At 37.4% G+C, this 26,426-nt stretch overlaps 2 protein-coding genes and 2 pseudogenes across 10 annotated transcripts; 2 read left to right on the forward strand and 2 right to left on the reverse strand.

Annotated features, from left to right (window-relative positions):
- Window positions 1-250: 250 nt before the first annotated feature.
- LOC137716184 (syntaxin-61) lies at window positions 251-5,299 on the forward strand. Of its 4 annotated transcripts, none has more exons than XM_068455592.2 (8): window positions 251-489; window positions 1,421-1,495; window positions 1,792-1,905; window positions 3,203-3,316; window positions 3,664-3,848; window positions 4,342-4,432; window positions 4,663-4,728; window positions 4,883-5,299. In XM_068455592.2, exons 2-8 carry the CDS (start codon window positions 1,442-1,444, stop codon window positions 4,991-4,993), a joined length of 735 nt encoding a protein of 244 aa, XP_068311693.2. In that variant the 5' UTR covers window positions 251-489; window positions 1,421-1,441; the 3' UTR covers window positions 4,994-5,299. The 4 variants fall into 4 exon arrangements, with proteins under 4 accessions (XP_068311693.2, XP_088546960.1, XP_088546958.1 ...); XM_088690834.1 differs by having other exon boundaries at window positions 334-489; window positions 1,426-1,495; window positions 3,199-3,316; XM_088690832.1 differs by having other exon boundaries at window positions 335-489; window positions 3,199-3,316.
- A 158-nt stretch (window positions 5,300-5,457) lies between these two features.
- LOC137714491 (aconitate hydratase, cytoplasmic-like) lies at window positions 5,458-10,546 on the reverse strand (annotated as a pseudogene). Its single transcript, XR_015960584.1, has 17 exons — window positions 10,478-10,546; window positions 10,101-10,286; window positions 9,742-9,903; window positions 9,369-9,513; window positions 9,139-9,281; window positions 8,933-8,989; window positions 8,764-8,843; window positions 8,607-8,682; window positions 8,115-8,300; window positions 7,877-7,944; window positions 7,685-7,803; window positions 7,226-7,345; window positions 6,918-7,016; window positions 6,336-6,815; window positions 6,149-6,247; window positions 5,841-6,083; window positions 5,458-5,682 (listed from the first exon to the last, which is right to left on the reverse strand). The product of XR_015960584.1 is annotated as an aconitate hydratase, cytoplasmic-like (transcript).
- A 260-nt stretch (window positions 10,547-10,806) lies between these two features.
- LOC137714158 (uncharacterized) lies at window positions 10,807-15,529 on the reverse strand. 5 transcript variants are annotated; one of them, XR_015960583.1, is made up of 10 exons: window positions 15,113-15,527; window positions 14,225-14,281; window positions 13,934-13,986; window positions 13,625-13,676; window positions 12,824-12,889; window positions 12,683-12,742; window positions 12,386-12,426; window positions 11,532-11,576; window positions 10,927-11,303; window positions 10,807-10,882 (listed from the first exon to the last, which is right to left on the reverse strand). XR_015960583.1 is itself a non-coding variant. In XM_088690838.1 (9 exons), exons 1-9 carry the CDS (start codon window positions 15,246-15,248, stop codon window positions 11,240-11,242), a joined length of 576 nt encoding a protein of 191 aa, XP_088546964.1. In that variant the 5' UTR covers window positions 15,249-15,528; the 3' UTR covers window positions 10,807-11,239. The 5 variants fall into 5 exon arrangements, 4 of the variants coding, with proteins under 4 accessions (XP_088546964.1, XP_088546962.1, XP_088546963.1 ...); XM_088690838.1 differs by having other exon boundaries at window positions 10,807-11,303; window positions 11,532-11,583; window positions 12,391-12,426; window positions 15,113-15,528; XM_088690836.1 differs by having other exon boundaries at window positions 10,807-11,303.
- A 6,758-nt stretch (window positions 15,530-22,287) lies between these two features.
- On the forward strand, window positions 22,288-23,355 carry LOC137714490 (ATP synthase gamma chain 1, chloroplastic-like; annotated as a pseudogene).
- The last annotated feature ends 3,071 nt before the right edge of the window (window positions 23,356-26,426 follow it).

A 26,426-nucleotide genomic window follows, 5' to 3' on the forward strand; every position in this document is an offset into this window, starting at 1 on the left:
AAAAACAATATCTATTTCCAATATATTCTCTGGGATTCTCCAGATTTAATAAGAATTCTACTATTCTAAAATGTCTCTGCTCGATCGGAGTAAATACATCCTTCTAGCTTCATTTCTGGTAATACAATTATTGCATACTTATTTTCTTGGTTGACAGTCAGAGTCTTTGACCGGTACACTCCCAATCTTGGGATTACTCACGGTTATTTATTCATTTATATTTACTTAGATTTGTGCATCTCCACCTCTTGCGGCTACGCGAATATGGCTCCAATGACACATATATTAATATATTATAGGTTATTTGAATGTCCAACTATATGGGCTTATTAAAAATTAAAGCGGTTCCATTGCATGTCCAAAACCAGAGCCCATACGGTCTCTCTCTTCAACTTCGTCTTCTGAAACTTCTTCGTCTGCTTCCGTGCATTAGTCCAGACGAGGATCTCACAGATCAGGTCCCTCTGCTCCTCCGTTCAGTCCGTACAGGTAAGCCTCTCCCTCACCCCATTACATTGATACATATGTATACTTATGTCTCTATGTTGTTTCAAATCGGAATTTTGGTGTATCGGACTAGAGTTTTGATTTGTATAAGGTGTTCGGTATGCGGCAAATCAGTCGGGTTATTCAATTTTTGGGTGATTTTAATCTGAAATTCGGTCTGATTCGTTACTGATTTTAAGTGAAAATTGAATTCGATGATGTGATCAGTTGTCAATGTGATTAAGCAAGTAGTATCCATATGATATGCTTATGTAGATCTAGTTCAGCTAATTATCCAAGTAATTTGTACTTTCATTTTCCAATTCCGTAGATTACGATGAGATGTCAGAAAATTCCGTGTTTAAATCTGCTTGTGGTAGGACTTGATTATGTTCATGTATGATTAACTTGTAATTGTAATTTAGTGGGAATATTAGTGTGGCATTGATGGTAATTGATGATTGTTCATTTTTCATGACATTAAGGATTACTCAGTTGCCAAATTACAAATATTTGTGAACTTGAAACTTAAAATGAAGAAAAAGGTGCAGGTGGGTTTTACTTAAAACTCATTTGGATATCTAGAAATCGAATTTCATTTCACGCTAATCAAAATGAAGTGGAGCTAAGGCCGACCAAACCGTTTTCAGTAACTCTTGCTGAATGTTCTGTTTTCAGTTGATTTGTTTAGTGGATCTTTCAGTAGAATTGAATTTGTTGCTTCTATATACATGTATTCTCATGTTTAGCTGCAGTCTATGATGCATGGACACGGTGGTATCCTTCGATCCCCATGTCGTGTCGTATTCCCTTGTGGTCATACAACAATTCTTCTTGTTAATTTGACGTATCCCTGTCTCCATGTCCATGCATCGTAGGCTGCAGTTAGGGATATGGTTTTTCTAATGGAAGTTTCTTTTTCGGATGCTCATAGGATAGACTAGTTTCGTTCACAATGCCTTCAGCTCAAGATCCATTCTATGTTGTGAAAGAGGAGATTCAAGAATCTGTAAGTTGTCAAATCACTTCAATCATTTGGAAGCTTCTGGAATGGTGTATAGTTTATATAATTCGTTTGATACATGTTTTCAGCTCAATGTGCCCCTTTAGTTGGCTCTTATACTTTCTTTGGAGTATTACCTTTCTGCTTTTGACTCACTCTCTCTTTCTCTCTCTTTCTCTCACACACGCGCGCACACAAACCCGGATGAATTTGGTAGTCATTATATGTGCGGAATTTGTTTTCATGGCATTATGCTTGGGAGTACAAATTAATCCAGCCTGTGACATTTCCTGCTTGAATAGATTGATAAGTTACAGTCTTCTTTTCACCAATGGGAGCGTATTTCATCTGATAATGGAGAGCAAGTACGTCTCACAAAGGAGCTGTTTGCTTCTTGTGGAAGCATTGAATGGCAGGTGCGCCAATATTACCACATTTGATTTAATTTTATCTGTGTGTCTTTATTATAAAGATTAGATTGTAGGTGTTTGTCATGGTATAATTATTAGAAAGTTGTGACACAGGAGTTGGGATTGTGACCACATGAATGTCTGAATGAACCAATAGAAATAGCTGGTAATACTATAGTTTTAGTGGTATTTGTTGAATTTCCATAAACATATCAATAACAACTGAAATGTTGCAACTGAGTTTCAGTGTGCTAAAAATTTATTCTCAATGTGGGTGGCCTGTTGTAGATTGGTGATGACAATAGTTTATTTTTTTGTAATGGCCATAGGTCATGGTTTTGATTTACATTCTCTCTAAAAAAAACTGGTTATTTTGTGCTATAGAAGATTGGAAGTTGATGTGGGTGTCAAGAGGATCATTTGCTTTTTAATGGGCTGGTGCTCTTGAAACTATGATCAGTTAAACAAAAGAAAGGATGATTTACTGCTTTGAAATAGGCTGGCTTACGACCATCTAATATGGGTTTGTCAGCAAGATAGCTTCTCAAAATCATTAAAGAAATGGAGTAGTTTTCAATTTCCATAGCTCAAATGAAAATATCTGTTATTGTAGAAAATTGCCCTTGACCACCTCACACCTGTATGTCATTGGGATTTTATGGTATTGAGCCCAAGAATTGATCATATTTTACTTTGTTAACAAGGCTGCAAATACTCATTTAAAAAGAAAAAACGGAAAAGATAGAAGATGAGGATATATTAGCAACTAATGGTTATTTTACTGTATCCATCCATTAATCAAATATGTTAAAATAAAAATCATTTCCATGGTTGGTGCACAAAGGGACGAAACATCCAATGCATTCTTTATGTTTGTATGTGCTAAATATTGAGGACTAAATGACTTCAGATAGTTTATACATTGTAGTAGAAGCATTAGGTTCATACTGGTTAGTTGTGCGTGCTAAATTAACTTTACATGTCATATACTTGATGCATCAAAGATCGGTTTAGCAAATCTTCAAGTTTCCTTTAAATTTTCATGTTTTTAAGAAAAATATTTTATTCTGTCAATTTTTATTGATCTCTATGCATTCGTTAAAAACTCTGTAAACCAATAATAGTTTTGCAGACCAATATTTTATCCTTGTCAGAGAGAAGGTGACTTGGGGCTTACAATTAAATAATTTTCTTGTTTTGTATTTTCATTCCTTTCTTTTATCACCTAACCCGAAACTTTGAGAATAATTTGAAATTCAACTTCTGTTTGCAACTACTAAAAGGATGCTTTCTTGATAGGAAGGTAGATGAGTTGGACAAAGCGATTTCCGTAGCAGCTAGAGATCCTACATGGTATGGCATTGATGAAGTAGAACTTGAAAAACGAAGGAGATGGACAAGCACTGCTCGTGCTCAGGTATAAATGTATAATCTGTTAAGCTGTACTCTTTTAGAACATTTTAGTGACAGTGAAGATCTCATATCTGTAATCCTTGTCACCTGTGGTGTTGTCATAAGTTCATAACAAACCTTGTCTTTATGATTTACAATGATTACCTACATCTTTTACATGACGGCAGTCTGAGTGTGCGGTTTTGTAACAGAAATGTAGTTTCAGTTTTTCTTTGTTTTTTGGATATTTTGTTGCATAATGATCCTTTATTTGGTATTTTCTGCTATGTATTTATACAGCATATTACATGGTTGCTTTTTGCCTTTGGATGACTGTATAGCAGCTCCTCGATTAATCAAATAGTTTATCAGGTGGGCTCTTTAAAGAAAGCAGTCGAAGCTGGAAAGGAGTCTTCTGGAACTAGTGTGAATGGGATGCGTCGAGAACTAATGAGGGTGGCGAATTCTCAGGAGACAGAAAGGTCCAACCCATATGGTGCGCACCATAACGACGACTTCATAACCTCAGAATCAGATAGACAATTGCTTCTCATAAAGTAAGATTTTTACTTCTATTTATTGTTTTTTGCAAACTCACACACACAACCCGCATCCAATTGACACTTATGTGGAAAACATACGTGATATCATTCTATTCTTAGGGAAGTCTCAGTTAAAATTCAATGTTTGGCAGGTGCTTCTTCATTCTTTATATAAGCTGGAATGAATTGTCTTATTGAATCGAATAACTGAAATTATGGAACACTTATATTCTAAAAGGAAAGAATAAAGATTCTCTCTGGGTCAAACCATCCGAGCTTGTAATTTGATTGTAAACCTTTTTTGTTGTTATTATACGGAGTTCTATGCACCTATTATGAAATGTTGCTAAGTGAAATCCGAATTCCCCCTGTTCCTTTTTCACCCTTTCACTGGGTTGTGAAAAATGCTTACATCTACGGGCTTAATTTTTTTCTTTCCCGAATCCTTTGGCCAGTTTTCTGTATAACTCTTTCTTTTGATCTTATGTCTATCAATTGATGCTTGTAGGCAACAGGATGAGGAGTTGGACGAACTTAGTGCAAGTGTGGAGAGAATTGGCGGTGTTGGACTTACTATTCATGAAGAGCTCCTCGCACAGGTAAGAATTTTGTGTGTCACTGTCCTTCCTGGTATTGTGACAACTGCATATGAACTTAGGATAGTATGATGGAAAGGGGGCAAGGGAAAACAGATGAGCATTTTGATTCATTTTTCTTGAACCTGTATCTATTATTTACAAATGAGCTCTTTCTGCCCCACCCCCCGGTGAACTTCTGGGTTATTCTTGCTTCGTTCATTTGCTAACTTGGAAGCCTGTTGGTGCTTCAGGAGAAGATTATAGAAGAATTGGGCACGGAAATGGATGGTACATCAAATCGTCTTGATTTTGTTCAGGTGAGTTTGTGTTTCCTTGATAGATTGTCCTACCAAAGAGATTCTGTCCGCTGGAATGAGTTTAGCTTTTTCTTCAGCTTGCTAATTGACTGCAATATATAATTAATGATCCCACACGAGATGAAAAGATTTTTCATTTTTCTGATTTTTGCAGAAGAAGGTGGCTGCAGTGATGAAGAAGGCTGGTGTGAAAGGCCAGTTGATGATGATACTATTTTTGCTGGTTCTGTTCATCATCCTTTTTGTATTGGTCTTCCTCACCTAGTCTGAAGAATGGAACGCGTCTTCCGTCATCGACCATGGCAGGAGGGATCTGCGTTCCAGATACAACTGTAGAACTCTCAAGTACAGATTATTTTTACTGGATGTGTCTAGGTTTCTTCGTAAAAGCTTTTCCCCGGAAATTCTGAACCGGAAGAGTCTGCAATCTTTTAAGGTTGTTTAGAAGTTTTGAGGCTGATCAGAATTTGATGTTCAACAACCTGGAGTGTGAAACACAGGAGCTTTATGTTCGTCACATTTGTTTCTTACATGGGACTTGTTTTATGTCAAAACTCGTCTCGTTCTCGTGTGCTTGTGTTTCATCACAAAATTTTCTCTGTTTTGTCCACATCTCGTGTAACCAATTCACCACATGACAAGCGTCTGACAAAAAATTATTGGTTTTCAGACATGCTTCTGAAAGCACCCTAAACTTGAAAAAAAAATAAATAAATAAATTAACAGTGCTAATGACTAATTGACATTTCTGGCCTTTATTCTGTTACTAATACATAAATATTCATACATTCTGTTAATATGGTATCCAACAAAAAAGAAAAAACCAAAGTTGAACTGAGACAAGTTCATAGGCGAGAGAGGCTGCAGATCCAAAAGCTCAAAAGCTTGCTATTTAATCATGTTTCGAATGACGTATGGAAGAATGCCGCCGTGGTCAAAATATGCTAACTCAACCTGCACAACCAGAGACATCAAACCTCAAACGCCGCTCAAACGACGATCAACTGAACCTTAAGGTCGGCCCTCTACAATTGTTCTAAAGCCGATGGCACGGATACATGACTCTCAGTGGGATTATACATGAACTGGATTCACAGAAGCATGTGAAGTACCTTTGTGTCGAAGCGGAGTGTGCATGTAAACGATTTTGCATTGTCAGTTGTGACCTTAACATCCTGGCCAGGCTTTATCTCACTAATGTCACGAGGAAGCTCTATTGTGCAGCGCTCGTGACCGGTTAGACCAAGCGTGTCTGCATCCTCACCTGGCTTGAAAGAAAGCGGAATGATTCCCATCCCTAACAGATTACTACGATGAATTCTTTCAAAGCTTTTCGCAATGACTGCTTTCACTCCCTGATGCAGAAGAAGGAATACAGCATTCAGAGGGAGGAGGGAGGAGGGAGGGAAGAGAAACTCACCTGTAGCATTGGACCCTTGGCAGCCCAATCTCGAGCGCTGCCGCTTCCATAATCTGCTCCAGCCGACACAATGGTGCTCTGCTCAGCAGCCTTGTACTTCTGCATATGAATGCCGACCTGAGTCTTCGGCAATAAGAAAAGATAAAAATAAAAAGATGTAGAGAATTCAAAACATCATGGAGCTCACCATTGCTGCGTCGTAAACATGAAGTTTCTCCCCTGTTGGAATGTGGATTGTCTTTGGACCGACTTCACCATTCAAAAGTTTGTTCACAAAGTGGATGTTGGCAAACGTTCCTCGTGTCATTACCTCATCATTGCCTCGGCAACTCCCGTAGGAATTGAAATCTTTGCGTCCCACCCCAACCTTAAGGAGATACTTTGCAGTAGGGCTGTCCTTGTGGATGTTCCCACATGGTGAAATATGGTCCGTGATTATACTGTCACCGAGGTTTAGCAAACAATAGGCATCCTTTACGCCATGAGGACCTGGCGGGTCCTTGCTCATGTCCTTGAAGTATGGGGGCTCATGAATGTATGTCGAGTTCACATCCCAAGGATAAAGAGTCGAAGAAGGGACGGAGAGCTGGTTCCACAAAGGATTGCCCTTCGTAATGCCCTCATACGTGCTCTTGAACATGTCAGGTAAGACACTAGATTGAACGACCTACAAATGCGCATACGTCAACATTTCAACTGGATCAAATCATTAGACAATTGTTCAAAACTTTGTATCGGTGATACAAAATCTAAGTGTAAATCGATCCACCTGTGCAATTTCTTCATTACTAGGCCATATATCCTTGAAGTATACAGTCTTCCCATCCTTCCCTATTCCAACTGGCTCTGTATCAAAATCAATGTCAACCTGGAGGGAGTAGAAAGAATTTAGAGTTAATTAAGAACCTCTACCACAAACTAACAAGAACAGGACATTAATTTTACCTTTTCTCCCGAGATGTGGGGTAGTGGGGAGCGTATACAGCTGTTTGCCCGAAGAGAAAAATGTACTCAACAAACATAATATATAAAGCTGTTTCCATATTAGTATGTACCCAAAAAAGGCTCTTCACATACCGTGCCATCAAGCGCATAGGAAACAACCAAAGGAGGGGAAGCAAGATAATAAGCTCGTCAGCCAGTGAATATGGCCTTCGAAATTTCTGTTTCCAGATAGAACAGCTACAGCAACAATGTCTGCAGAAGGCAACCATGCAGTGAAAATCAGGGGAAAAAAAATGAAAACAGGACTCTAAAAGGTGATATCAAGGGCCTCAAAGTTCTCTGAAACCAGAGGAATCAAATCCCATCCTCGACAAAATCACGGACAGAAACAAAAGATCAAAAATAGTACATCAATACAATTTATTGGAGGAAAACATGGGGTTGAAAATCTGCTGAGATCATAAAATATTTTGTCAAAACATTATTATATATGCCAACATATAATTAAAATTCACTAGCTCCTTGCAGACTACTTGCAGTAATAGTCACTGAATAAGTGAAACTTTAAGCGTAAGTTAAGATTCTTAATACCATTCTCAGAAATTGCTGAAGCAACGGATTCATCAAGTTCTCCAGAATTCCCAATACATGTGGTGCAGCCGTAGCCAACAACATTGAAACCCAGCTGGTTCAAGTACTTCAGCAGGCCACTGCAAGCAGACACAACGTTTAGGCTTTCATACACTATTAGGCAACCAAACGATCAACCATTTTATGGCATACCTCTGAAGCAGATATTCTGTCACAACCCTAGAACCAGGAGCAAGACTTGTTTTAATCCATGGCTGTACCTGGTATAAAATCGCATTATCGTATTACTGTGTTAGAAATCCATATGTATAATGCACCACAACCTTAATACTTAAGGGCAAAAGTAAGATAAAATTACTCGTCCTGCATCAAGATTTTGTAATTCTACCAGTGGCATCAAATGAAACGACATATCAAAGTCAAAACCAACCTCCAAACCTAGTTCACTAGCTTTCTTTGCTACAAGTCCAGCCCCAACCATGACAGTGGGATTGGATTTGATTGTGCAACTTGTAATTGCTGCAATGACGACGCTGCCATGCCTGAGCTCAGCAGGTTGTCCGTGGAATGAAAACTTTTCCACTTTACCTTGTTCTTCCTTTGGTACAGCAAACCCCTGCAATGGACAGGAAGAACACAAACAACAGCGTGGATCAGTAAACAGCCAAGCTAAGCTATATATTTAGAACCTAAGGTAGTATATTTTAGATTCAAGGACCAGAACTACGAACTTGAAACTAATTAGCTATATTAAAGTGGATAGACTGAACTACAAGGCCAACTTTTGTACGAACCAACTCTTTGATTGGGTATATATAAACCACAATGATCAAATAATCAGCCTACTTGAAGATAGAAAAAGAATCTGACTCGAAACCCAAAAAAGTCAGAGTATGTTACATGATACGTTGCCAGGACTCACCTTGAATCCAACTTTTTTATCTAAACATGCATGCCAGTCTGCCTTCACGTCTTTCAAAGGTACTCGGTCATGAGGTCTATATATAAGTGGAATGGATTAAAATTACAGAATACAAAGTCTCATTTCATGGAACACATATGTGGAATGCAATAGATACCGCTTTGGTCTGGAAACACAGGGTTCAACATCTGCAAGGTCCAACTGCAGATAGGATGTGTATGCCCTTTCTTGTCGAGGCTGGCTACAAATCCCCTAGAAGTTAGATCCAAGCAGCCATCTCAAATCGGATACATGGTGACAAAACTGACAGGAAACAGAAACTTTACATCATTGTAGTCTACAAACATTTTGTTTGCGCGCAAATATGCTTCTATCATCGCTATCTAATACATAAGAGTACCATTGCCGAGGGTCACATTATATCATACTAGTTCAATCCAAAAACAAACTACTTCCATCACTTTTGCACTAAAAAACGAATGAAAATAAATATACAAAAATAATAAACAGAAGAAACATGAAGGAGCTTCGCTGTCTCATTACTTCTCCCTGTTAATTCAAGATACTGCAATGTAACATTATCTACTGGGAAGAAGCCCATGGTTGCTCCATATTCAGGAGACATGTTTGCAATAGTGGCCCTATCAACAAGTGATAACTCACCCATCCCTTCACCTACATGCATATGCAAATGAGTTACTGTGTATGTCAATGTATGGAAACTAAAACTATAATCTTCAGCTTAATGATTACTGGACTTACCGTAGAACACAACAAACTTGCCAAAAACACCATGTTTCTTTAACATTTGTGTGACAGTTACAACCAAATCTGTAGCAGTGACACCGTCACGCAGTTTCCCAGTAAGCTTGAACTCAACAACACCAGACAACAACATGCATATGGGCTGGAAAATATGAAATTTCAGTGTGAAAGACATAGCCAGGAGAGCAATTTAACTTTCACATTAAACATTCTAACCAAAAAGTGAAGGTGAATGCATTTTATAAGAATACGAGACTTAACGCTGTTCGGTTCTAGATACACTACCCTTTAGATAGATGTGTTAAATTAGACACTTATCTATGACAACACACCTGCGATGGAAAGACAAAGCATAATTAGGACACTTTACCTGACCAAGCATGGCTGCCTCAGCTTCAATCCCACCGACACCCCAGCCCGCAACTCCTAATCCATCAATCATGGTTGTGTGGGAATCAGTACCAAACACACTGTCAGGGTATAGAATTCCATTGGTGTTAAAAACAACCCTTCCAAGGAATTCCAGATTAACCTGCAAAATCATAATAAAGTGAAAATTGGCATGTTATACCTCCCATAAGTGAATTTTGCCAGAAATTTACATTCAGCAACTAGAAAGCCCTAATAATCGCACCTCAACAACTAACCTAAGAGGTTAAAGATTAATAACATCAGCTAGTGGGTAAGCCAAATGACCAACTATTCATGCCATACAACCAATTTCTTTACCTGATGGACAATTCCACAACCGGGAGGTACAACGAGCATGTTATGAAAAGCAGATGCTCCCCATTTGAGGAAAGCAAATCTCTCTTTATTCCTCTCAAATTCAAGTTCCATATTTTCCCTTAGTGCATTTTCAGTTCTTGCTACATCAACCTGGACTGAATGATCAACGACAACATCTACCGGAACCTGATGAAGATGTTATGTCAAATCCCATGAAACTAACCACTAAATAATTTCAAAATCACAAATTGTAACCTCAAAAGACAACTGAAAAAAGTAATGTAGTACACTGCATCTCCTTTCACGATTTTAGCTATCTATCGATATTGAACTACTCAAGAAGTTTGTGATGTGCATGATTGAGAGAAATTACAAACCAATGGATTTATCTTGTTAGGATCCTTTCCTAGCTTCTTCAAGGCATCCCGGATACATTGAGACGCAAAGAAAAGTAGTTTAAATGAAGTACATGTAAGTTTAAATTTTAGTAATAAACAACATAAGTAGTTTGCACAACATTAATATTAAGAACAAACCCTACTTTGTGGTAATTTTGATTATATTTTGGGCAATTTTGTGTCCAGATTTGTTATTTTAATATAGCTGGTCAGAACTAGTTAGTGTTAGGCGGAGCATGTTATAGTCAAATGTTCCAAAGTGTTTCTATAAACCGAGTGTTTATTTACATAACTGCAGGCACTTGGAATGATATGGCATACAACCTTAAATTTATTTCTCAAGACCTTGATCACACAACAAAATTCTTACGCAAGTCATAGCGACTTCGAGGTACATAAATGTAACCAAAATTGCAAGTCATAGCGACTTCGATGTACATAAATGTAACCAAAATTTGGTGTACAACTCTGTATTCACTTGTCAAAAAACTAAAAATGAAGGATGTATTGTGCTTGTTTTTTCTTTTATTTGGATCTCAGAGGGAAAGCAAAAATCAAATGCACTGCATTGTGCCACAAAAGAAGCTCCCTACAAGGCTACAATGATACGGAGCTTCGCCAATATTCTAACAACTCAGCTATACTCTGGCACCGGCAGAACAAATCCGTGCATTATGCTTCGACACAAGGGTTAGCGTGGTCAGACCCTTAATTATGCATTACGGCATTATCAACTCGACTTCATGTTGGTGGCTGCCATGTCCCTGGCCTGAATGTTTGACCGGATCCTGTTGGCTCTGGAGACCTGGAAAAAAAGTTCAACATGTAGTATCATCAATCCAGTACTCATTTTTAGGGAAAATGACATTCATTTAATATATGTCGCTTTAAACTTGAAGATTTTGGGATTCTTTGTTTATAGATTTGAGAACAAGGGAATTCACAAATTCCAGTCATTATCATGTTATTTATGATTTCAAGATGTAATTAGCGATGCTTGCGCAAACTTGCAGATGAGGAATATGGAACATACTCTGGAACTTCTTTTGCTTTCTTTGCCTCTTTCTCTTTGGAGTTCCTGTGACATATTAACACAACAATGTAAGCATAAAGACATGACATGGCCATAAAGAAATATGAAATATGGGTGATAAAACAAACTTGAGCAGGATATAGCGGTGGTGGTGTTGTTACTCATGTTAACAGACCTACCTCACTCCTGTGTAGGGCTGGGTTCGGTTTTTTTCGGTTCGGTTTTTTCTCAAAACCGAAACCGAACCGAAATTTCGGTTCGGTTCGGTTCGGTTCAAATTTTTTTCGGTTTTTTTCGGTTCGGTTTTTTTTCGGTTCGGTTTTTTTCGGTTCGGTTTCGGTTTTTTTCGGTTTTTTTTTTTTTTTTTTTTTTTTTTTTTTCTCCCTCCCTCCAAAATTATTAAAAAAAAAAAAAGGAAATATGAAAGTTCACATTCATATTAATAGGCTAGGCGGAATGAAAAATAAGGAGGAGGAGGGTTAGGGTTACACTTAAGGGTTTTGTTAAAAAGATTAAAAAATTAAAAAAAATCTCACAAATCCTGGAGGCATGAGGGTTCGAACCCATGCCTCCATGCTTGTAAAGTTTCACTGAAACCAACTTGGCAACAGGTTCTGTTTTGTTATGATTGTATGACTAAACTATTTATAAATATTCAAAAAAATTATATATATATATATCGGTTCGGTTCGGTTCGGTTCGGTTTCCGAGCCTCAAAAACCGAAACCGAACCGGTCAGATTCGGTTCGGTTCGGTTTGACAATTTCGGTTCGGTTTTTTTTTCGGTTCGGTTTTTTCGGTCTCGGTCCGGTTCGGTTTTCGGTTTTTTTCGGTTTTCGGTTTTTTGAACCCACCCCTACTCCTGTGGCAACAGATTCTTCCTGATTTACACCATCTTTGAGAAGAAACAAGGAAAACAAATTAATATGCCATATTCTACCTCGAAAATACAATAATTAAGGCAAAATTTTTTAATGCTCCATAGAATCAATTAGGAACAAAGACTCCACAATCTTAAAAGATAGCCTTTAAATAAAAGTCCTCATTCTGCAAAACCTTTCTGTGAAAAAATCCATATAAACTGGCTAACTATATAAATTATCATCCTAAACAACATGTGTGAGGTGGGTAGGATGCAAAAGACAAGTTACCTTCAGAAGACCCAGGAAATTGCCGAATGAAACTTTTCAAATCTGGACCTCCGACTTTATCTATAAGCATAGCTCATAATAATGAATAATTGTATGAGCACAAGGGTACAGATATCATAAAGATTCCAGTAAGAAGCTGACCGGTGTTGATGATTTTGTGCGTACTGCATTCTCTTGCTTTCCTTTCCTCTTCTTCTTTCTTTAGAACTCTGAGAAATAAAAGGCATAATAGTTAAATATATGTTTCTTAAAATCTCTGTATCAAACAGAAAACCGAAAGTAATGCAAATCCTACTTATAAGTATGTGACACCAATTTCCCACTGAAACTTTAAAGATGTCATGATAAGGAGACAAACTTGGTGAGGGAGTTGGAGGGAATTTTCAGAAAATTATCAACAATGGGATTCATTGAGTAAAATCCAGAAAGCACTTAAAACTGATTTCCATCAACTTATCAAAATTATACGGCGGATCCCAATTTGGATCTGCATAACCCTTTCAAAGATATGGAGAACAGTGCATTAAGAGTAATCTGTTGACTGAGATTAAAACAAAATAGTTACCAGCTAACTGGCTTAAAATTGACACATAAGAAATGAAAGTATGATAACTTCTTTTTTGCCACAGTTGCCAGCATTCAAGTATTTACCACTAAGAGGCCTATGTTAAGGCTGGTGAGGCTAATCTTGCAATACTAGCCATTATCTTTGGATGTGTGGACGTCTGTCACTCTCATTCTCTATATCTCTTCTCTTATTTCAGAAATTCATGACAAAGATATACCACCTTAATATGCAACTATTGCATCCCTCGATTCACTTATCATACATTTGGATTAAAATTCCAACAGAAGATGATCTTGTAATAAAAGCTTCTTAGTAAACCTACAACTCAATGGTAGCAGAAGAAACCAGAAACTAATGGTAGCAATGACACATACGAGCAACATTCTGCTGGACACGTTCACGTCTTGCTTCCAATTCTGCCAGTTCCTGAAGTTCAGAAAAGTTCAAACAGAAGAAATGAAACGACAATAAGAAAATGTCTCTTAGACAAGAATTAGACAGAGGAAATGATATCAGGACCATCTAGGAAGATAAGATGGTGATTAAAAAGAAAATATTTCAGCTTTTTTACCAATAAAAATAAACAATAACATAAAAATATTCCAGCTTTTTACCAACAAATTCCAAACAAATTTCTCTTCTTTATCACACCAAGGAATTAGAGTAACATGTGTCAAGATTACCTCCAGTGTTGGAGCCCTTTTCCGCTGCCCGTTGAGCCAACATATCCACCCAACTACAATGACCAAAGAGTAAACATAAAAAGGATAGAGGAAAAAATAAGGCCACAGAAACAATGCATTCCAAATGACATTGTATATCAAAAGTGTATATATGGATAGGTAGCCATATTTCAACAGCCCAAAATAGAGTACCTTTTTGTTGATATGATAACTCAAAGAAAAATATTTCTGAAGCAAGTGAACCAAGGATTTGAAACTGAACAAAAGTTGTATTAGGTCCAAAGAAAGTACCTAGAATTGAGGTCGGATCGTCCTCGCCCTTGAATGCCATCCATCTTGTCTCTTTCACTAGTGTGTCAACGAGAATGGACAAAAAGAAAAAAGAGCATTAGGTGTACTAGTACAGATTCATATTCTTCATGCTATACCACATTGTAATCGATTATCTCACCTTCGACAAACAACTCAATGCAAACTTTAGTATTTCTTTTTCATAGAGAAGAAACACTCAGCTCAACTAATGAGAACACATGCCTTAGAAACTAATGATCGGTTAACAGGAGATAATAGCTATGGTGGCTTCCATTTCATGAATCAGACAGAATTAAGAATATTGTAGATTGAGTTGCATACTTGCAGTATCAATCCAAGCGGGAAAAGGCCTCTGCCAGCAACCAAAGTAAGAGCACAAAAAATTAATTCACAACTGTTTCAATGAAAAACGACAACGCTCCAGGCGCAAACTGTAACACTGATCTTTTCTTCACTCTAACTTTGGCATACGGTGGAAATGAGGGAAAGGCTGCTATTAAATCTTTCCCTGGTCCAGCAAACTCACAACTCACAAGGGAAGGTGAACTCCACTTCTCTAACTACAGTTCCTAGAGTGAAAAAACCTTTATCTAATGTGTTTGTTTGAATCCAAAACAAAATATAGGAACAATGCAATTACCAAATTAAGAAATGCAATCATAAATCAAAACAGAGTTCGTTTCACACCTAAAAAAAGTCAATGCAATTCCCTTATCCCAGTGTAGCAAATTTTGAAGCACAATAATGACAGCCCAATTGGCAAATTCAAGAGATTCAATCACAAAAACTCAAACTGAACAAAACCCATGAGCCATAATGCAGCATAAACGAAAGCAAAAAACAGTAGGGAGGGAGAGAGAGACTTACTGATGCCATCGACCTCCTCTTTTCTGGCGAAGTAACGGTTGCCAGCTCGGTCCATTCCCACCATAGTCCGATTGGTAAAGAACCCAGCAACCTTCTGAAACAGCTTCGACATTTCTCTCCCCCAATTCCAAATCATATTTCAAAAGGGATTCACTGAAACATTACCAGCATTGTGTTCGATGCCCAAGAATTGCAGTCCAATGTTTGGTTTGTGTTTCTACGGCAGTCGTCGTTTGCAGGAGAATGTGCTACAGAATCGTCCTGCAGTCAGTAATTAGTCCCTCCAAAGCCAGTACTCGTCGGCGGTCCATATAACACCGCATAGGCCTCCTTGTCGCGGTGGTTGCTCGTTGGTGTTTCGGGGTGCAGCTTGTACGGTTCAAAAATGTAAATTCTTTTGCTTCTACAATCCTTGTAATTATTTGCAGTCCTAAAATCTTAATGAGATTCACATTTTTACTCTTCTTATATTTTTAATTTATTTATTCGAGTAAATTTTAGCAATTGTCCATTAATTTGAGAGAGTTTTAACGAAAAATCCACAGTACTGTTCATTTTAACAAAAAAAAAAAAAAAAAAAACCACATTTTTACACTAAAAAAGTCAATCATGGTACTATTCATGTAACATCCCACATCGCCCAGGGGAGTGATCCTTAAATGTATATTCACATCTCTACCTAGCACCAGGCCTTTTGGGAGCTCACTGGCTTCGGATTCCGTAGGAACTCCGAAGTTAAGCGAGAAGGGGGCTAGAGCAATCCTATGATGGGTGACCCACTGGGAAGTTGCTCGTGAGTTCCAAAAAACAAAACCGTGAGGGAATAATAAGCCCAAAGCGGACAATATCGTGCTACGGTAGTGGAGTCGGGCCCGGGAAATGATCCGCCCCGGCCCGGGATGTGACAAATTGGTATCAGAGCCAATCCCTGGCCGGAAATGTGCCGACGAGGACGTCGGGCCCCTAAGGGGGGTGGATTGTAACATCCCACATCGCCCAGGGGAGTGATCCTTAAATGTATATTCACATCTCTACCTAGCACCAGGCCTTTTTGGAGCTCACTGGCTTCGGGTTCCGTAGGAACTCCGAAGTTAAGCGAGAAGGGGGCTAGAGCAATCATATGATGGGTGACCCACTGGGAAGTTGCTCGTGAGTTCCCAAAAACAAAACCGTGAGGGAATGGTAAGCCCAAAGCGGACAATATCGTGCTACGGTAGTGGAGTCGGACCCGGGAAATGATCCGCCCCGACCCGGGATGTGACAAATTGGTGGGTGGGACCACTTCCCGGGCCCGCTCCACCACCGTAGCACGATATTGTCCGCTTTGGGCTTACCATTCCCTCACGGTTTTGTTTTTGGGAACTCACGAGCAACTTCCCAGTGGGTCACCCATCATGGGATTGCTCTAGCCATCTTCTCGCTTAACTTCGGAGTTCCTACGGAACCCGAAGCCAGTGAGCTCCCAAAAGGCCTCGTGCTAGGTAGGGATGTGAATATACATTTAAGGATCACTCCCCTGGGCGATGTGGGATGTTACAATCCACCCCCCTTAGGGGCCCAACGTCCTCGTCGGCACATTTTCGGCCAGGGATTAGGCTCTGATACCAATTTGTCACATCCCTGCCCGGGTGGGACCACTTCCCGGGCCCGCTCCACCACCGTAGCACGATATTGTCCGCTTTGGGCTTACCATTCCCTCACGGTTTTGTTTTTGGGAACTCACGAGCAACTTCCCAGTGGGTCACCCATCATGGGATTGCTCTAGCCACCTTCTCGCTTAACTTCGGAGTTCCTACGGAACCCGAAGCCAGTGAGCTCCCAAAAGGCCTCGTGCTAGGTAGGGATGTGAATATACATTTAAGGATCACTCTCCTGGGCGATGTGGGATGTTACAATTCACTTTACCCTTTGTTTTGTCCTTATTATTAAAACTTAAAGTTTTCAAATTATTTTCATTAGTTTTCCTTTAATTTTAACTTAATTTAAGCAATGATCTCTTAATTAAAATCTATCATTGGTATCTCAACTCACCAAAACATACAGTTATGGTCCCTCAACTAAAAATTCATTACCATTAGTCCCTCAACTTTAATCTAACTGGAGAAATAGTCCCTTGGAGCAATGGTCCCTCAAATGTTAACCCAATTGTAGCAAAAGTCATTCTAAAATAACTCATTTTGATAAAATTTTGATGAAGTTGAAAAAAATCATAGCTACACGTTTTGATTAGTTGAGAGACTCCAATTGTAGCAATGGTCCTTTCAACATAACTTGTTTTGACAAAATTCTGATGAAGTTGACAAAAAGGATCATAACTACACATTTTGATAAGTTGAGGGACCATTGCTACAATTTACTTTATTTATTCTCATGTTTTTAATGAGATTTACATTTTTCCTCTACTTCACTTAAAAGTAAGAGATCTTATGTACCGTTTGGTACGCAGACAAGACGGAACGGAACGGGATGGGACGGGACAGAATGGAACGGAACGGAGGTTCCGTGTTATGTTTGGTACGCACAGGACGGAACGGGACGATTGTTCGGTTCTGCTTTTAGTATGCACAGGACGGAACGGAACCAAAGGATTAAATGAGTAACTTACCCCTGTTCCATCAGTTGTTTGATACAATGTTTATGCGTGGGATGGGACACGACATTTTTTTTTTTTTTTTTTTTTTTTTTTTTTTGAACTTGTTCATATTTGAACACATATATGTTTATCTATGATATATTTTTTTACACTAGCACATGGTTGAAGATATGTTATGCCATGAATTTCATCATTTTTATAACAATACCATGATTAGCCTTTGGAGATTGCAGAAGAACCAAAACGAAAAACAATGGCAGAGAATTTAGAGAGAGAAAGTGGATGACTAAAAATTGTATTCCTTGAACAATGAATGAATTACAGAAAAAGAGAGGTGTTTGTTATTTATACAAGTATTCTTTGCTTCACTCATCAGCTACCAACCATCACAAATTTGCCAACCTCATTTTGTATCTTAGCTATTTCATCGAACACTTTGTCCGCATTCAAAACCATCACAAACTTGCCAACCTCATACATGCTGACCCAACCATTTATCTCATTCAAATAAGCTTCATTCTGACCACCCTGCCATCGGTATAACACGCAAAGAAACTATGGAAAAACCAATGCCACATGGCCTTCCGTTTTTAAACTTGTAAATCAAAGATCTCAATACCTCATATCTACGTTTGGTGGTGTTTGTATTCGTTGACGGCTGCTTGCAGAGGCAAAGAATCTGTAATTTGACGCTTATGTGATCTCCATAGCCCTTAATGTTGATGTTATCACTGGCGTCATGTAGTAACCATTGAAAAGGGCCTGAAGCTTTGGCTCCTTCATTACTGAGAGTTAAACCCAAACATTGCACACTTGTTGGAGTTGCTCAAAAATGGCTTGCTATTATTGGTGCAGGATGCCATTAAAGCGTTCGAGTTCGATTGTGGCTTGACAGACAGAGCTGTGATTTCACAACAATGGTGATGACGAAAACAACGGCGAAACGAAATGGACTTTGATTGGCGATGGAATTCTTGGTTGTTTGCCATCTCCTTGAAGTCTAGGATTCCAACACAAGAATCAGCATGCTAACTTGTAGGCATGAAAGTTAATAAATTCAGTTATTCACACCAATAGATAGATAACAGATAGATTAACATATATCACAAGTTTCACTGTTAGCTAGAAATGAGATTCTTCTATTATACGAAATGTGAGACAGCTGCAAGATTGACAATACCCAATTAATTAAAACCCAGAAAACTTTCAACTAAAATGCAAAACAACGAAAGAAAACGAGTACAAAAAAATTTGAATCATAAAACATTCATCGATTAAAGTCAAAAACTCAGATTCAACAAGCTATCAATCGCATACCTAGGTTAATCTGCAACGCGACAGTAGTGGCTCCATGCTGCTGCATGCTAGCTGGGTGTAGTCAGCAGCTACGAGAGAGGATGAGGAAGAGATGAGGATGAGGAGGAAGGCTACGGGAAGAGAGGCAGCGGTAGAGAATGATTAGGGTTTGTTTTATGATTTGGATGGTAAATATTGAAAAAGATAAGGGTCATTTTTGTCTTAAAATGTTTTAATTTTGTGTTCCACGGATGTGGAACGAGTAGTTCTAGGGGGTGAGGTGAAACAAAACTTCAGTCAAAACCCGTTCCGCTGTTTTTGGCTCATCAAACGTGGGACGAAACGCCTCATCCCACTGCGTTCTATCCCGTCCCACATATCAAACGGTACCTTAGGTTCGATTGTTGCCAAAAATGAATTTGAACCACATTATTGCTAACTCATTGTAAGGTCGAATCCACTCATCATTTAGTGTAGATAATATTGTTTGTTCGGAAAAAAAATAATAATAAAAAAATAAACTTCATTAGATAAAACCTCTCCTTTCCTACCTGTTCAATGTTTCAAACTCATTATCCTTTCCGATCTGGAAGAGGAATGTGCGTTGGTCTCGACGAGGGAGGTGGAAGCGGGTGGGACGATGGGTTGGGAAGGAGTCGGGATGGGACGACTATTGGAGATAGTGGGGTTGGTTGACAGAGGAGAAAGGTTAGAGGAGTGACCAGAGTGGTCGGTGTCGATGAATCAACCATAATGAAAAAGAAAGGTAGTGTTTGGCTATGCGTTTAAAGTAATGGCTGGTGTTTGGTTTGATAGCAAATATTGAGAAAAAAAAAAAAAATAAAAGACATGTTGAAATACCAGTGGGCCGCATCAAAGGGTCAGCAAATTGGGTATTGATTGATCAGTAAAGTTTAAAAATTAAAAGATATAGAAGTTTTGGTTTTTTTTGTTTTTTTTTTTTTTTTTTGTCAAAAGAAAAAAAAAAAAAAACATAGAATTTAACGATTAGTTTATTACTTAAGATTTGATAAACGTGTTTATTCATATTGATGATACATCATTTACAAATTTTGTCTCTAATTTAGTTTATTTAGCATTATCCTTTTCAACGACATTGAAGACTGGAAAACCCACGCATGCAAGTGTATCGTACAATGAGTAATGCTGGACTTATCACCTATTTATATTATTTGTAATATTGTTCTAATAAAGGTAGAGTCCGTCAATGAATGTGGATCCCATTTCTATTAGAGATATAATACAATTAATGGAGAAATTTTTCAATGTAATGGGAACATGACTCAGTACAACAAGTGTCATAATTCAAGTGGTTGGAAACTGGAAAAAAAAAAAAAATCTTCTACCACTTGTATTATGACACTTGGTGTACTGGTCTTTTTCCCGACACACTAAAAATCTCTCCAATTATAATACAAATAGGTGATGAGAGTAACATTTTTGTTATACAAAACTATCCAAAAAAATAAATAAAAATATATGCTCAGCTCCACGGGAAAATTGACTTCTGAGTCCACAAATCTCAGGAGTAAATTTCCCACCAGCAAAGATACGATTTTCAGAGGGGGAAAAAAAAAAGGTTTCGATTGTGATGCTTTCGTAAAGTTCAATTCAATCCGATAAGGCTTTTGCGGAGATTTGAATTTCTTCAATCTATGCAAAAGTAGAACCATAACCCAATGGCTGTGGGACTTGGCTTCTCTGCCCTCCCAATTCCCATACACTCTCATTCCTTCCTATTTTATGCGGTCACGATTAAGCCATGTCAACATTTTATATTGATTTTTGTTATAGAAATAATAAAACTAAAAGCAATAGTGATATAAAATGTTGACGTAACTTAACCGTAACCGCACAAATAGGAGGGGATGAGAGTGTATGGGAACTGGGAGGGCAAAGAAGCCTGGTCCTTGGCTGTGTCCAATTCAATCATGTGGGTCTCTGCAAAATGAGTATATATCAAATATAACAAAAAAATTAACTCTTAATTTCAAAAAGGAATTGTTATTAGCACTCTAAAAATCTCATTTTACACTTCAAACTTTCTATATTTGGAAAGAAAAATACATTTGTGAGGAGTGTGGAATGAGATTTTTGGAGTGCCAATAATACTTCCCTTTCAAAAATGCCATTTTTTATAAAAACTTTCAAATATATTCAAAATTTCACTTAAATAGACACAAATGCCCTCAAATTTAACAATCAAATAAATTAAAGGTTTTTTAGCCACAATCGCCCCAAGCTTCAGTCCGACTTCACCTTCACTTCTACACTCCACCATTTTAACCTTATCCCCTTCGACCCCCTCATCACCGACATTGAGCGTTGTTGCGGTTACCGCAAATGGGAGCACTAAAATTTCAATTATGCCTTCAACGCATTCTTTCTTCTCACGACCCGAGTCTCTGCCCCCATCGCCAATTCATGAATGCATAAACTCTTTCCGAATTGCATCAATTCTTTATAATCTTCGAACCCAATTGGAAAAGGAAAATTTTAAGAAATAACCACTAAAATTATCTCAGGGTGAGGAAATTTGGATTGGAAGGTGAAGGGTTTGGATTGTGAGAGGATAAGGGTTTAGATAGGTTAGGGTTTTGATTTGGGCATGCCTGTTAGATTTACCCACCAAATGAAGAAGACGACTTCTTGCTTTAACCTTTTTTTATTTTTTATTTATAATTTTAATTTTTCTTACTAATATCATTTTTAGTTTTAAATATAAAAATAGTTTTTAAAGTTAATTCACATGTCGTTATATGATTGTATTTGTGAGACCCATGTGGCACCACATCATCGCAATAACAAGGCAATTGGCAGTTTTTTTTATGAAAGGACTAAAATGATCACGATGGATAAATTCAAAGAAAGACTAAAATGATTCACAATAAATAAATTGAAGGATACTACTATTGATTTTCATTGTTAAGGATTAGACTAAGGAGTTATGTCAATCTCACCAACCATTTTAGCTAAAAAACCTTTAATTTATTTAATTATTAAATTTAAAAGTATTTGTTTCTATTTAAATAAAATTTTGAATATAGCTGAAATTTTTTATAAAAATTGACATTTTTAAAATTAAAAATTAATTTTTGACTATATTTGATAAATACTACTGCAAACCCCCCAATTTCTAACACATTAGAAACCCTAAACCCCTGTTTGCCCTAAATCTACCCAGTCGCCCTAACGTCTCCGTTCTCAATCTTCAGCAATCCACTGCGGTCTGCGTGAGCTCCGGTCCGAATTGATTCCATAAAAAATCACCGAAGCCATGAAGCTCGTGGCGGCTGCCAGGGTTCCAAAGGCCCAGGAAGCAGTCATCAATGGCCGACCCTTTGCTGAGACGCTTGTGGAGGTCCTATACGACATCAATGAGCGGCTTCAGTGTGGATGTCCCTCTCGCAAATGTTAGGCCTGTAAGGAAGTTGCCATTGTTGTGATCACCGCCGACCGATGCCTCTGCGGCAGTTTCAACAACTCTGTGGTAAAAAGGCCGAGGCTCGAATCGCGGAACTGAAGAAATTTGGGTTCGATATCACTCTGATCAGTGTTGGAAAAAAGGGTAACTCGTATTTTTTACGTAGGCCTGAGATTTGTGTTGATAGGTTTATTGAAAGTGGGTTATTTGCAGCAACAAAAGAGGCTCAGGTCATTGCCGATGACATTTTTTCGCTGTTCGTTGGCGAAGAAGTTGATAAATTTGAGCTTGTGTAGACTAAATTCGTTTTGTTGGTGAAATCTGAACTGATTATTCATACATTGCTTTCATTGTGGCCGAAGGGAGAGGTTGTTGATGTGAATGTGCATAGCGTTGATGCAATGGAGGATGAGTTCTTTAGGCTGACAACTAAGGAAGGCAAACTGAGTGTGGAGGGGAGAGTGTGAAGGTAAAGAGGGAAGGGCTTTCGCCGGTTATGGAATTTGAACAAGACCCTGTTCAGATTCTTGATGCCATGATCCCTCTACTTGAACGGTTAGATTTTGAGGGCATTGCAGGAATGCCACGGACAATGCATTTGACTTGAAGATGTTTACAATCGGCAACGACATGCAAAGATTACAGGGGAGATATTGGAGATTGGTGCTGGAGCCGAAGCACTAAAGGAGTTTGAGTAATCTCAGGATCTTCCTCTCCTTGTTCTTTGTCCATATTTGTGCTATTGTTCATGATGAAAGTTTTGTGATTGAATTCATTAGGCAATTTTCTAGACGAAAACCATCAGAATAGCTAGAGAGTTTCTTAATTGTAATGATCATCGGAGCTCTCACATTGACAACGAGATTAATAACACGGAGAAATATATCTCATTCTTGTTCAGTCCTAACAGTATAGTGCATTGCTAGTTATTGAATTCACCCTACTCTCACACAAACACAGAAAGTAAAACAATAGCAGATCCTGTTATTTGCGATTTTGTATTGTTTTCAGGATTGGAGCTTCAAATGTGAATCAGATATTTTCATCTTCTACTTCTCTGATTAAACTTGCTCAATTGATTGTGTCCATAGATCAGATTATGTGGAGTTACAGATGATATCACCTAGATTCTTGAAATCTGGTTCTTTCGTAGATGTTTCGGTTTCTTTTGTTGTATGCATAATCGTAGTTAGAAAGACTGTCTCGAGACACTGATGGGGAAATTTGGATAGAACTTTGTCATGCCTGGGAAAGAACTCGATCAGGAACTTATCATTTGGACGGTAATTTCTCATTTCCTAGGAAAAAAACAAGACAAAGTTATGGTTCTTATTAGCTCGACACTGTTGATTGTGACTCCGCTGTATATTTTGTACTGAAGGAGTTGTCTGTTTTTGGGGAAATAATTTAATTCATATGCAGCTTTCAAGAATCTACGACCTTGTCCAAAATGAAGATCTTCTCCTCCTAATATAACACGCTCCCATTGATTAGGATATATCATAATAGTGATTAGCGAGTAATATAAACTTATAATCTCAGAACAAAGTTGCTAATCCTTTTCCTGGTGGAAACCGAACTCTTGCTCTCTGCCTGCATTTACATTATCCTGCTTTGCCGATTGAAAATTTCCAAATTCCAGCAGAAGAAAGCCGCCATGAATAAGGATGTTTACTTGGGCGGAACGAGTATTGAAATTATTTTGATCCTTGACTCTTTATGTGTTTATCAACGCACACAAAATAAAACAGTATGTGAATCCCACAATACAATCAGTAATTCAGTGCTTATAAAAGTCAAGAACTAGATTTGATTCAGAGGGGCAATTGATCCTCTGGTCTAGATTTGATTAAAAGGGGTAATTGATCCTTTTGTCATTTTCTCTTCCGAATTTATGACTTCTTCGATTCTCAATTTTCCCATGATATAAATTTATGGTGTCAATATGTCGCGACCCCACTTTTAGATGACGGTCACGGCCGCAGCCGTCTAATGCACATCATTGCACCACATTAGCAATCAGATTCAACAACTTGATTCTGATGTTTGTTGATAATTATTAAGTTTTAAGGACCCCTTTTCCCTAAGATTCTTTTGCTTCTTTTTCAAGTAATCTTAGGGGTGAATTTAATTGGAATTTTGAGAGTTTTTAATTTTTTTTTTTTTTTTTTTTTTTTACAAATTTAGGAGTACTCAGAATTTTAAGTGATTATTTGAAAGTCTAAGTATATTCATTCAAGATTTTAAAAGAGTTTTTAACAATGCAGGTGTGTATCCAGCAAGAATTGATTTAAAAGATTTTTAAAAGTTGGGGAATTCGAGAAAATTTGAGAATGTATTTTAAACATTTACAAATAGCACCTCTACCCCTACGAATTTGAGGAAATTCTCTCAAAATTTTACTAGAAATTAATTCCCGGTGTATTCAATTAGGAAATTGAGAAATTTTAATGGATTTTTATGGAGTTTAACTGGTTTGTAGAGATTCCATGTAAAATTTTGATTCAATTCCCTCGAAATTTCATGGAGAGATGTGAGATTTCTGGATGTTTAAAATATATTACAAAATCTCTCCAATTCCCTCTCATTCCTCAACTTTTCCAAATTCTTTATATCAAATTCTAATTAAATACATCTATAATGTTATAAACTTCTTTAAATTTATAATTCAATACATCTGAATTTTTAAGGATTTTAATAAACTATCTTAAAATCCTGATTGAATACACATTGAATTTCAGATAATCGCTTAAAATCCTGATTGAATACCCTTAGATTCATTAAAAGAATTAAAATCTCTCAAAATCTCAATTGAATATACATTCATCAAAATTCATCAATTTATAAATCCATTAGGATCTGTCAACATCCCAATCGAATACAACAACAAAATTTTATCTCACTAAATAAGATTCATTATATAAATCATAGAATATCGCTATGTTCAATTTTGTATTATATCTTCCGATCAAATAATGACAAGAAAATGACGGTATTTGCTCGTACTTTTTTTACTTTTGGCATGCACGAAAGATGCAACTTGGTACGTCCAAATACGGTGAATGACGGCTCTCGACATTACATGTGGGGACTCACATTGATGTTTACAACAGGACATTCCAAAATCTAGATTGGAGATAGATTCTCTGCTCTCTTGTGCTCTTCTATTTTGTATGATCACGATTAAATTTCGTCAATATTTTATATTATTTTTTTATAAAGATAATAAGATAAAAAAGAATAGTAATATAAAATATTAACTTAACCGTGACCACACAAACAAAATGATACAAAAAATGAAAGGCAGAGAATCTATCTCCATCTAGATTTCCCTTTCAATCACACAATTTTATTTTGTTTTTGTCTTGATTCGACTCATCACTTCTTCGTTACAATTTACACATGCTTGCATCACTTTTCTTTCGTTTTTGTCCTTCTTAAAATGTCCTCAACGGCTCAAAATTTCCCCAAAATTCTCAAAATTCTTCTTTTGATATCTCTCTCTCTTATATATGTGTTTATAAATTAAAGGTATGTTATGAACATCAAATATTTGAATTAAATTTTATAAATCACATGATGCAGTTGTTGATAATTGAATCATTACTTAAATATTGACTAACATGCTTATTTTATATTGGTGACATGTTATATGATTTGTAAATTTGGTCTACTTAACATTTGCTCATAAATTAAATATGATTTGCATGCTTTGTGTTTTTTTTTTTTTTTTAGCTGATGGGTAGTTCTCTTTTCTCTTTCATTTTAAATTTTTTGTCGATTTTTTTGTTTTAACTTCTATGTTTACTTTTTTGGGAATTTTAACCAAAAAAACTTCTAGTACTGTTCACTTTAACGAAAAATCATATGTTTACACTGAAAAGTCAATCCTGGTTGACACACCTCGACCGAAATCAGGGCGTGCTGGCCGTCACACGAAGGTGACGTAGCCATGTGCGCGTGTGGAAGCTATGAAGATA

Source organism: Pyrus communis, chromosome 3 (assembly GCF_041283825.1).
Source record: "Pyrus communis isolate YQ-2024b chromosome 3, ASM4128382v1, whole genome shotgun sequence".
In the NCBI taxonomy this organism is placed as follows: domain Eukaryota; kingdom Viridiplantae; phylum Streptophyta; class Magnoliopsida; order Rosales; family Rosaceae; genus Pyrus; species Pyrus communis.